At 28.9% G+C, this 13,903-nt stretch overlaps 1 protein-coding gene across 1 annotated transcript; it reads left to right on the top strand.

Moving 5' to 3' along the window:
* Positions 1 to 313: 313 nt before the first annotated feature.
* Positions 314 to 3,692, top strand: LOC131601323 (omega-3 fatty acid desaturase, chloroplastic-like). Its single transcript, XM_058873106.1, has 8 exons — positions 314 to 1,187; positions 1,493 to 1,582; positions 1,700 to 1,766; positions 1,971 to 2,063; positions 2,312 to 2,497; positions 2,594 to 2,674; positions 2,794 to 2,931; positions 3,132 to 3,692. Exons 1-8 carry the CDS (start codon positions 718 to 720, stop codon positions 3,315 to 3,317), a joined length of 1,311 nt encoding a protein of 436 aa, XP_058729089.1. The 5' UTR covers positions 314 to 717; the 3' UTR covers positions 3,318 to 3,692.
* Positions 3,693 to 13,903: the final 10,211 nt, after the last annotated feature.

Here is a 13,903-nt window from a genome sequence, read left to right on the forward strand (position 1 = left end):
ATTTCATGAGTTGACCAAAATAGGGGGGCCAAAACTGTAATTTAGCCTAATTTATTATATTGCGTTGATTTAATAATAGATTGTAATAAATATGATGTCATATTATTATCCTATGAATGGTTAGTATTTACTTCAAATAATATAAAGAAGAAAAATACATTTTAATTTTAACTTTAAATTTAACAATGGATAGATATTATTTTTCCCACACACAACATGGCCCAATTGCTCTAACACCCCATCCTCCACCCTACACCCCTCTGTATATATACATAACATAACCTCAAAGGTCACAACATGAACTACGACACACCCTTTTCATCTCCCTCCAATTCAATCTCATTCACTCCTTTTTTTTCCCTAACCCTTATATTAAAGTTTTGATTTTTTTCCCCCAAATTTCACAAACAACAAGTTGTGAGTAGGAACAAGGACGGTTTCACAACACAAACCTAGTGGCTCTCATTCAAACACACATATCCAAACCTAGTTCTCTGTCTCCTACAAATTTTGCATCTTTTTTGTCTTTTAGTTACTTCTATTCAATTCAATCCTTCAATTTTGGTTCACACATTTTCAATTTCCCCCTTTTCAGTTTACCATTCTACCCTCTTAAGCCAGTAGCATATCAAGAATTTATACAATTTAGAACCCTTCATATCCTAATTCACCCCCCAAAACCAAAAAAGCTTCTTCCTTTAGGTCACAGTTTCATCAATGGCCACATTGTTTTTATCAGAATGTGGCTTAAGGCCACTTCCTGTACTGTACACCCAACCTAGAACAAGTGCAATTTCATCTCATAAACCTCCAAAGTTTGGATTTTTAAGCAAAACAAACAAAAGGGTATCTTTAGATCTTGGGTTTAAGGCAAGAAAGTGGGAGTTGAAAGTGAGTGCTCCTTTGAGAGTTAGTACTGAGGAAGAAGAAGAGGGTGTGAGGGAGTTGCCAGAATTTGACCCTGGTGCACCACCTCCTTTTACATTGGCTGATATAAGAGCAGCTATACCTAAACATTGTTGGGTTAAGGATCCTTGGAAGTCTATGAGTTATGTTGTGAGAGATGTTGTTGTGGTTTTGGGTTTGGCTGTTGTTGCTGCTTATGTTAATAGTTGGTTTGTTTGGCCTCTTTATTGGGCTGCTCAAGGGACTATGTTTTGGGGTCTCTTTGTTCTTGGTCATGATTGGTACTATTTCATCCCTTTATTACTAGGTTTTTATTTAATGTTGATTTTGTTTCAATTACTATTGGTCGATTTTAATCTGGTCAGTTATTGCGAAAACAATCTTGACGAAACGATTCTATTACTGTTATTCACTGTTTTTATGATATAAAAGTAATTGTGGTTAATTCACACTGCGACGACTGCAATCAGTATTGCAATAGCTGTACTGAACTAAATCGTGACCGCAAGGGGACTGTTATTTAGAACCTTATGTTTGGAATCACACCATTATTAATAACTGTGGGTTGATGTTTTGGATGTTTCAGTGGTCATGGAAGCTTTTCAAACGATCCAAAGCTGAATAGTGTTGCAGGGCATTTGCTGCATTCTTCAATCCTAGTACCATATCATGGATGGTATGTTTATGTAGGAATAGTTGATTTTCTAGTTCACTTTTTGTGTTGTGTAGATTTTGCTTGTATTAATTGTTTTTTTCTAAGCTCTGTAACTGATTTTTTTGGTGAATTATGCAGGAGAATTAGTCATAGAACACATCACCAAAATCACGGCCACGTTGAAAATGACGAATCTTGGCACCCAGTAAGTTTATAATCACTGTTCTAGTTTATGGAGAATACGTTCTAGTGTTCCGTGATACACTACTTAGTACAGCATATGTGAAATAGCGAGTATAGGATTGGTGTCTTGTGGAATTTGAACAAAACACCAGTTTCTGCTATCTGAGATTGACAACACTGTCTTTGAAAGTTTCTAATCCATGACATTTATTTCTGAATCTTGCAGTTGCCGGAGAAAATCTTCAAGAGCTTGGATAAAGCAACGAAAATTTTAAGATTTACAATACCTTTTCCAATGCTTGCATATCCTTTCTACCTTGTAAGTTTTAAAGCCTTATTATTTTTCTAGAAATTGAACATGTTTTGCTATCAGTTATGTTGTATGAATTGACCTATGGCTATGAAGCAAACAGACACCTGGCACGACACTGATTATAGTATTTGAAAATACAAGTAATTGTTTGTATCAGTATCAGACACTTGAACACGCATTTCATCTGAAGTGTCAGTGCTACATATGTTTTGACATTTGTTGTTAATGTTATGATGATGGTGTTTTGAATTCAGTGGAGTAGGAGTCCGGGGAAGAGTGGCTCTCACTTTGATCCAAACAGTGACTTGTTTGTCCCAAATGAAAGAAAAGATGTTATTACTTCAACTGTTTGTTGGACAGCTATGGCTGCTTTGCTTGTAGGATTAGGATTCGTTATGGGTCCAATTCAATTACTTAAGCTTTACGGCATTCCTTATATGGTAAATTCCATTCCATCACTTTTTCTTCTAACCACCTCTTTTTCCCCCTTTGAATCAAAATGAATCCTAATTTGCTACCACTTCTTGATATTGAAGCTTTTCGTCATGTGGTTGGATTTGGTGACTTATTTGCATCACCATGGTCACGAAGACAAATTACCATGGTATCGTGGACAGGTATCGTTCTCCTTTCTTTTGTATTTTCCTTTGCAAGTTTCTTTCTTGTTTATGTGAATTTGATAGTTATCCAAACCGAGTATTGTTTCGTAGCTTTATCCTTCATTTTGTGTGGACAGGAATGGAGCTACCTAAGAGGCGGACTTACAACTCTTGATCGTGACTATGGATTGATAAATAACATCCATCACGACATCGGAACTCATGTCATTCATCACTTGTTTCCTCAAATCCCACACTACCACTTAATAGAAGCTGTGAGTATCTCTTTACACAAAATTCTTCCGGTATTGATTATAAGCAAACATAACTAACTTAAATTTTTGAGAAAATTTAGTCAAGTGATATAGCACAGACACCTCTGAAAAAAGATGTGTTTGTTTTGGTGTCTGTGTTTGAAATCAATTGAATTTGAATTTGAATTTGAATTTGAATCTGTGTTTCCTCTAATTTGTAGACCGAGGCAGCGAAACCAGTTCTTGGAAAATACTACCGGGAGCCGAAGAAATCATCGCCTTTACCATTTCACCTAATTGGAGAGTTAATAAAAAGCATGAAGAAAGACCATTATGTCAGTGACACTGGTGATATTGTTTACTACCAAACAGACCCTAACCTTAGTGGCTCTTCTACATCAAAATAAACCTTTGATGTTCATTTTTTCCTCTAAGAATCACAATAGAGGCCACATAGAGTTTGAAAATCATGTGAGCACTCCAATTGATTCCTATAATGACCTATACATATTAAGAGTGAAATTCCTCATTAGTAAAGAAAGAAGTGCTTGACAAATTGGATTGTAACTTGGTGCTATGGCATTGATTGAAGCTTGAGCAAGTTATATATATATATATATATATATATGTAATGTGTTCTTCATTGAATATCCACAAATGTGTAAATTTTTTATTCTTGATGAAGTGATGCATTCATTGGATTGATAATAATGTAATTTTTCTTAGCCTCAAAAAAATTGAGTGATTATTGAATGGAATTTGTCACTTTCTTGATTGGTTCATTCTGATTTCTGATCTCAATTGGTGCTTTTTGATATTTTTGAAGATGTGATGTGACAAATTAGGCAAGTATGTGTGGCACATGAGTTTCAAGGTTGTAAAGTTAAGTGCTTCCACTTATGTGCTTTTCAAGAGTGGACCCAATTAGGCCTGTTTTTCTTGAATACTAAAATTTGTCAATAATTTTCACATGTTCTGTTTGTTTTCATGATTATGATATTGAGATAATGACTTGATTGGAGTCAATTTTATTAAAATAAGTGGAATTAAGTGAGTGTAATTTTTTTAAAGACCTAGTTTAATAGACAATACTGATATTGTTTCAAGTGTTAAGAACAATAATACTAGTTGAGTTTCTGTCGGTAGACTAAACATGCTAATGCTACTGGTGCCTTACATAGTAGTAATGTATATTGATTTTTCCATTTGATTTAAAATGAGTGTTGTTTAAAGTGTTTGGCACAGTTTAAGAAATATAGTTCCGAATTAACCCTTGTTAATATTTTTTTTTTATAAAGAAAATGGAGTGCGTCCAGAAGTAAATTTCTGAATTCACTTATAATTGTTCATACATAACTAAATATGAAAACATAACTAGTTATGTAACACAAAGGTAGAAAAATTTAAAAAATTGAAATACATTGTATTCGGTTTATATTGTTAATATCAATCCAACATTTCATATAAAACTCGGGTCACCATCTATTATATTGTTAAATAAAACTAAAATGCATCAAAACATGTGTCACCACTTAAATTTATATCTATGAGTGGTTCCGCCTTTGACTTTTTCTTATTTAACTCTCTTTCAATCTCATTCAACTTGGTGAATTTTTTCATCCTATCCAAAAAATTATTCAGCCAAGATTCAACTTCCTTTGTGGAATGAGTTGTCCACCCCGTTGATGTACGTAGTATAAGGCATCCTCATTTTAAATAAACTCAAACAAAATGTAGTGATTTAGAATGCTACCAAATACAAATAATGCGTCCGATTGGAATTTGAAGTGACCCAGTCTGAAGTGGGAAAAATGTTTCTGAGAAGACATATCTTGTCAGATCAATAGATACCCTATTATACACACTTTCTATAAGATAACCCAATTCTAAGAAGCGCATCCATTTTCCTTTTGTGTCGGATCACTAACACAAGGAATAAGAGATTTATGAATTGCATCTAATGTTATTTTTTCTCGTATAACGTTGTGTATGATTCTTTATGCACCTTCAGCTCTTTGAGAAGTTGTTGGCGGACAAGTGTATGATTCTCCTATCCTTTATCGAGCAAAGATGAAACAACATGATAGCCACAATTACCGTCACACTTAGCACCTATAATGCGTTCAATGTATTTTTGCACAAAAACTTACATCTCTTCGATGTGTATAATTTTTTATAAAGGCGGTGAAGGAGATGGTTTGCTAATGTGAGCATATTGGGAAATACTCTTTTGAGAATTTGAAGTTGGAAAATTCGGAAAAAGTTTGTCAATATGTTCAAAATAGGACAAAGATGACATTGTTGAATTGTCATTTTGTGTTGGTTTGACCTTTTTAAGAGTACCCTTTGTTTTAACTAGTTGCGACTGTGGTTTCAAATATGTGATTTTTGGATAGACAATCTTTCTCAGTTTCTCTTTGATGTGCAGTTTCATGTTGTTACCAACTTTCAAAGATCTATCTTAAATCACTTTTCATTCGATCATGTTAAATATATTCAATTTACCATCCTTCACCATACCATCATCCTCAAACTAGAGCCTTTTACAGTGAGTGTAAACCTCATCTACTCAAATGGATCTATCAAGTTTGATATTTTAAAAAAATCAAACAAGCACATGGAAGACCTTACGTCTTCGTAAGTGTACAACCACACGTTGTGATATCTGGAGCCACTTTCTCGGCTCGTCTGACTTCATGATTATAAAATTCAATCCCGCTCGAGATATATTGCCCACCAACTGTCAATAAAGATTATTGTCTCTAAATATGTGTTATAACACTATGATACTGCGACCAAATGATGTTTGTATCTCATTATGATGATTTTGAATTATTTGGTTCATGGACGTCCAATCTCTACATAAATCACAGTTACTATTTTTTCAACCAATTCTTCAATGTAGCAAGAGCAAATTCAACTCTATTAGATGTTGTATTTCTAAAGTGTCTAACCTGATCGGTCAAACACAAACAATTTTCTCCTTCACCTGGTCTAAAATAGCACTTTCAATATATTTCAAAAAATTCTGATATTTTTCACACACCTTCCTAAAATGCATTAAAAATTTGAGATACAACTCTTCTGTAAAAGAATTAATTATAGCATTCCAGACATCTGTCTTTCGCAAAAAGTTTTGAAATTCAAATAAAATTATCTCAAGAAAAATACTTAGGAACTGGAGTAGGCCGCGTCTCTAAGAGAAAATATTTATAATGGAGAAAATACTTATAATGGAGTAGACCATTACAATACTTATAATGGAGTAGACCATTACAATCTTTAGTGTAATCTCTCACTCTATCTCTTTTATTTTTGTCTTTTATTTTGTTCATGATGTCTAATCCCATATTTTAACCATTTTCTTAAAATCAACTATTTCAAAATCAATATTTCGTAAAATTTTTTGAAATTTAAATATCATAATTCATTCAGTCTTGTGTTGTGTTTGATATCAAATAGATCTTTACATTATTCTTGATGAAAAAAAAAAATGATGATTCTTATAAATTGAATAAATTTAAATTTGAATCTGTGTTACTTCCAATTGTAGACTGAGACAGCCAAACCAATTCTTGAAAGATACTACAGGGAGCCAAATAAATCAATACCTTTACTATTTCACTTAATTGGAGAGTTAATAAAAGCATGAAGACCATTTTGTTAGTGACATTGGTGATATTGTTTGCTATCAAACATATCCCAACCTTAATGGCTCTTCTAACATCAAAATAAATCTTTGATGTTAATTGTTTCCCCTAAAAAAACAATAGAGGCCACATAATTATATAGCATGCCACAGTTTCACAAGCTTTGAAAATTATAGGAGCACTTCAATCGAGTCTATAATGACTTATAACTATTATGAATGAAATTCCTCTTAAATAAAGAAAAAGATGTTTGACAAAATGGGATTGTAACTTGCTGCGATGTCATTGATTGAAGCATGATCTTAAGTGTGACGATGTAAGGTTAATATCAAACATTAAAGTCAATAAGAGAATGAAAAGTAGTGTGAGTTATGGTTCGGAGAGTATTTTAAATTTTGTATGAGATGTTTTATATATGAGGGTCGATTATGGATATTTCCTATTATTTCGGTGTAAAATGCAAGAGAACTTCTGATGACATCTAACTGTAGACAACAACTACTAATATGAATTCAATGTAAGATTTTAGAGTACGAATATGTTATATCTTTTGTTATTTTGGTGGAGTGACTCTAAAATAATTAGTGATTATTATTGAAAAAAAATTGTCACTTTCTTCTGTTGATCTCTTAATTGGTTCATTCCGTCCTCAATTGGTGCTTTGATTTTTTTGAAGATTTGACACATTAGACAACTCTGTGTTACACATTATTCAAAGTTGTAAAGTTTAGTGATTTCACTTGTGCTTTTCAAGAGTGGTCCCAATTAAGCCCATTATTCTTGAATAATAAAATTTGTAAATAATTTTCACATGTTCTCTTTATTTTCATGACTATGATAATCAATTTAATTAAAAAGAGTTAAATTAAATGATTTGGTTGTAGTTTATAGTTTAGGCCTATGTGAGAAAATCTTAAGTTAAAAGAAAAAGAAAAATTCTGTGATATAGTTTGAAGTTTGGTTAGACACTAAATATCTATATTTTAAAAAAAAAATGAAATAATGTAAAAAATGAAATGAAATGCTAACGTTAAAGAAGTGTTAAAAACAGTAATACACTGTTAGTTGAGTTTGTGTCGGTAGACTCAACATGCTAATGCTACTGTGCCTTACGAAGTGATGGTAGTAATGAATAGTAATTACTAATAGTATTGGCTTAAATAAAACAAATAAATTTTAAAACATAGTAGTACTATAGGGCCAAGGAAAAATCTCAATCCACCTCTTGAATCTCTTAGTTATTTGATAAAATTTCAATTAAGCATCTCTGATTTCGTAGATACATATTCGGGAACCATTTTTTTTCTTAAAAATTGATTTTTTCTATAGATACACATCAATAATATCTTCACTTTATTAAAATAAATCTTCATTAGTGCGAAAACCACAATTTTCATCTTCCTTCACATCAATAATATCTTCAATGTAGTCATGCATGAAAAGAGAAAATTAAGACAAGTAAAGATAATATAATATGTTTAATCTATAATAGCTTCATTGTTTTTCCCTCTTTTTAATTTCCAGAACTAAAAACCAACAACAAAAACCCCTAAAACCTATTTTAGTTTTTAAAACTCTTAAATAGAAAATAGTTATGAAAAATTAGGCTATCAAACAAGTTTTTTATTTTTAAATTTGAAAACTAAAAAACAGTTTTACAAAACCAAATCAAACGGACCCTTTGTGCTCACAAACCAGAGATCTGACAATGAAGAGATCATCAATATGTTCTAATATGATATTTTAGATGTCGAATAAGCATCATAATACAAAAAAATGATGGTAAGTATTTATGTCACTCTGTGGCAATCCAGTATAAGATATTGAAAGATCACTCAAGTTATTCTGATATAAGACAGTCAATTATATTATGTTTCAACAACAATTTTTTTTGGATAAATTTCGTTGACTTATATGTAATCGTTATTAAATATAGAATATACGCATATATACTTTAGAAAATTTCTTTACCCACCTCCCTATGGGGGTCACCCCCAGCGAAAACCCCACTTTACCCCTGCTTCGGAAATACATTTCCGAAATATTTTTTTTCTAAATTTTTTCAGACTTCGGAAGTGCATTTCCGAAAAAATCCTAAAAATTGGGATTTTGATTAATTCGGAGATGCATCTCCGAAAAAACAAAAAAAAATCTAAAAATCCCAAAAATTAATTTTAGGATATTAATTAATTCATATATCATAAATTTGATATAATTTATGAATAATGAATAATAATAATTATATACTTTAATATAATTTATGAGTTATGAATAATAATAATTATATATTTCTATTCTGATTCATATTTTAAAATTTAAAATAATTTTAATCAAAAAAACTAAAATAATTTCAAAATGAGTTATAATTTTTTATTTATATATTCATATATTTATAATAATTATTATGTATTTAAAAAAAATTAAAAAAAGAGTGTTTTAATTTATATATTAATATATTTATATAATAATTATAATAATTATTATATATTTATAAAAATTATTATATATTTATATATTTATATAATAATTATTATATATTAATTATAAATATATTTATATATTTATATAATAATTATAAAAATTAAAAAAATGAGTGTTTTAATTTATAATAATTATTATATATTTATATATTTATATATTAATTATTATATATTTATATATTATATATTTATATATTTCACTTACAAAATTAATAATTATTATTATATATTTATATATTTCTATTCTGATTCATAATTAAAAATGAGTTATAATTTTTTATTTAGTTTAAAAACATTAAAAAAGATTTTGTCTTAATTTTATTTAATGAATAAATTTTATATTTAATTCTATATAATTCAAAATTTACTTATGGAATTAAAATGTTTTTGATTTATTAAAGTTAGTAAAATAATTTTTAACTTTAAAATTGTTTAGGAAATTTTGATTCACCTTGATTTTATTGATTCACCTTCATTTTATTGATTCACCTTGATTTTATACCTATTAATTGTATTGATTCACCTTGATTTTAATTTTTTAATAATTATTGAATTCTTTCGGAAGTGTATATCCGAAACATTCCAAGACCAATTTGGTCTTGGAATATTTCGGATATGCATCTCCGAAGACACCCCTCCCAAAAAAAAGGTGTTTTCGGAAATGCATCTCCGAAAACTCAAAAAAGGGGGGTGTTTTCGGAAATGCATCTCCGAAAACACCTTTTTTTTCGTGTTTTCGGAAGTACATTTCCGAAATAAGACAAATTTTTTTTAAAAAAAAAAAGCGTTTCGGAAATGCATTTCCGAAGTGAGGGTATTTTGGATTTTTCACCAGAAGTGACCAAGAAGATAGGGAGGTGGGTAAAGAAATTCTCATACTTTATGCTAGCAAACTTGTTAATCAAAGACTTGACACATAAGGTCGCTCATATGATTGTTGTTACTATGAATGTCTTATATTAATGGGAGACTATCTTCCTTCATGTTCTATAATATTATTTGGTTTCGATTTTGAATTTAGGTTAAGATTTTATACAGGAATAAAGATCTCTAGGTAATACTATCATAATCATTTTTGTACATTTGTGAAAATATTGAATTTGTAAACTTTAGTTAAATCTCAATAAAGAATTCAGTTAGACTAGTTGGAAATATCCATGATTCAGAGATAACATTACTTGATATCTTCATATCACTCATCTATATCGATCTATGTCATCAAGTACGTTAATGTGATGGCCTTCAGGGTTCCGTCACATTATACATTAGTAAGGATAGTCGCGATGGTCATATTAATTATGTATGAGGTGAACCATATTGTAAAGTTGAAATGTAAAGATTAATAGTAATATTCTAATGTCACTACTAGAAAATTCGCTTTTAGTGACCGAATTAGAGACCGAAAAAGCTTCAAAATCGGTCACTAAAACGTTTAGCAACCGATTTAGCGACCATTACTTTTCGATTGAAAAAGTGCTAGTCACTAAGCTTTTGCGACGAATTTAGTGACCGAAATTTAGAGACCGAATTTATGACCAATTTTAATGTTCTTTTTCATAAAATAAACCGAATTTAGTTATGATACCTAAAAATTGAAATTGTGACCTCCGTGTATTTTAATAACAACTTGTCACTAAACCACTTAACAACTATTGTTATATTTTATATTTAAAAAAAAAAAAACACACACATATATATATATATATATATATATATATATATATATATATATATATATATATATATATATATATATATATATATATATATATATTATATGTTAAAACAATAAAAAAATTTGAACATTTTAGTAAAAAACTAAAATTTGAAAGAGAAATAAAATCTTTAAAAAAATGGAACAATAAAAAAGATTAAAAATAGAAAAAGAAAAAAAAATATTAGTGACCGAATTTTCGGTCTCTAATTTATATATATAAATTAAATTGTATATAAAAATATTTTTTGTGACCGATTTAGTGACCACTTAAAATTGACTCATGAATATCAAATTTTGGTGGTTAATTCGGTCACTATAGTGATCAAAATTTCGGTCACAAAATTTTGGTCTATAAATCGGTGGCTGATTTATTTTAGAAATTGATTTAGTGACCTCTTAAAATTTGCTTATGAATATCAAATTTTAGTGGCTAATTCGGTCACTACAGTGAACAAAATTTTTTGGTCACTAAAAATGATTTTTTAGTAGTGTGCACGTCTAAAAAAATATGATATAATTATTAAGATATATTTGCACAAGCGAAAAATTGCTATGATATTTTATTTTTAAATATTATTTAATTATTATATAGACATATATATTTGATTAGTTATGTTATCTATTTTGATCAAAGTTAGAAAGGTTAATTATTTGAAAGGATGTCAGGATTGTCCATTTTCAAATACTGACAGACATAATTGATCATCACCTTATATATATATAAGTTATGATTTCCAATATACTATAAGAAAAATATATAAGGCTCTTTTTGACAAGCTATATTTTGAGCTTATAGTGTATAGTTTATAAGCCTGTACGATAATAAAAGACATGTTTGGTAATAGTCTTTTCATCATGAGCATATAGTTTATTTTACTAGTTTATAGTTTATTTTTCAGACTCTATTTTAAATAGCATTTTAGTTTATAGCTTATCATTTTTCTTCCATTAATACGCCAATTAAAGCTCGTATGATAATAAAAGACTTGTTTGATAATAGTCTTTTCTGTCATTTTACATTTATCAGCTAATTAAAGCGCTAATTTTACCAAACACTTTAATTAGCTTATCAGCTATCAGTCATCAACTATAAACTATCAAACACCAGTCATCAGCCATAAGCTATCAGCCATCAGCTATAAGTTAACTTATCACTCAACAACTAATTTTACCAAACAGAACCTAAATCTCTTCTCTCTATTTAAAGAGTGTTCAAAACACTATGAATATCCCTTGAAGATCCCCAAATAATCAATATTAATATTAGCCATTTATCTATATATTTTGACATTTCAGAATCACCGTTGTCAAATGCATAAAGATTTTTTTCCTAAAATCCAGTCATATATTTCTATAATTCTTAATAGATCATTAGCTATTAGATCCTAATTTTTACACACACTCGTTTGTTTATTTGACTTTCATGCTAAAATCGGATTATTATAGTCTTAACAACTGTATAAAGAGCCTGTTCTGGATTGATTAATAATTGAGTTAATTTCAATATATACTAATTAAATATGTTATGCTAATATATCATTTAAAAGCACATGTTAATAAACTTAAAAATAGTAAATTTGTGATGCTTTAGTTTTTATTTTAAATTTTGTAAATTAAATGCTCAACTTACAAAATATTGATTTAATTCATTAATTTAAATTTAAGAACCATAGTTTAAAAATATTTTTTTTTAAAATAAAATCTCTATTTAAAAAAAAAAATAAACATGTCTAAAATCTATATCACTAAATCTAAAATCATTTATTTTACCTATTTCACCAAACATACACAAAATATTCTCTTTGCATTGTTTGTTTGTGTTTGTGTACACATTCTTAATTGCAATGAGCTTAAAGATTCCAATTAAAAATAGAAACACGAGTTGAAGCAATAGAGTATAGAAAAAAGTCCAAAGTTCAACAAAGTCGGTGCATGCAATTTGTGAAAAGAATAGTACTCTCTAGGGAGATGGACCACCTTGGTCAGTCAGTCTGATCTCTCAAGTCAATAACATCGGCAGCACTTTGTTTCAGATTGGCCAAACAATATTCACACATTTCACCATCAAAGGACTTGGAACAATTGCATGTTCTTCAAAATCAAGGTCACACTGATTTTACAAGTACTTTCTATTTTCAAAAAAATTGTATTTTGAATTATTTATTTATTTAGAATATTAATGTAGTGTTTATTCAATTTATCAAACCACTAAAGTAATTATTAATAATACTAATATTGTAAAAAAATAATATTAATATTAAAATTAATACAATTAATTATTATTTTTTAAAGATTATATAAAATTTAAAGAAGACACATAAAATAAGTTTTGTTAAAATTAGATTAGTGTTTTGTTAAAATTACCTATTCTTTCAATTTAAGTATTAAATTATGAAGGATATGGCTTGAAAATACATATATACAAATAATTTGTTATTAAAAGTTATAAAAATTAACAAAACAGAAAATTAATTATACTTGCAGGTGATTATACTTTTTCAAAAATATTTCCATAAATTCTGATATTCTAACATATAAACACAAAATTAATAAAAATTAACAAAACAGAAAATCAATTAAGCGAAGTCTTTCCCTTATGAAATCTTCCTTCGCACAAATTGAGATGGAGATCCATCAAATCTTATCTTGTATATAAAACATGCATCTCCTGCTACATGATCATAATAACTATAGCCTCCACGGTAGATCTGAGACACCTTGAAACAGATTGACCTAATAATATGAAGATGATTTTCCATTTGGATACAAGCATCCAAGAGACAATGATAGTATTAGTGAATGTTGATATGATTCATAAAAGTAGTTCGATTAAATTGCATCCATACTTAGTTAGCAATGTTGTATAGATTCATAAAGGTAGTTCGATTAAACTGCATGCATAATAAGGATTCCAACTATGTCCATAATTTCAATGTGTGACTACAATATAAGAAGAAGAGGTGCTGAGGAGTTTCCTAGTCTTGAGTGCAAAGGAAACATTTTTCTTTCCTAATAAAATTATCTTATGTGGAAATGAATTTATGCATGAGTCTCTAAAAGATGAGAAATTTTACAGTTGAAATGTAAGGTTACTAGATAGTTTTGCTCATGTAACTTATGCACGTTCATTATTATAGCATTCATTA

Source organism: Vicia villosa, linkage group LG5 (genome assembly GCF_029867415.1).
Source record: "Vicia villosa cultivar HV-30 ecotype Madison, WI linkage group LG5, Vvil1.0, whole genome shotgun sequence".
Classification (NCBI taxonomy): Eukaryota; Viridiplantae; Streptophyta; class Magnoliopsida; order Fabales; family Fabaceae; genus Vicia; species Vicia villosa.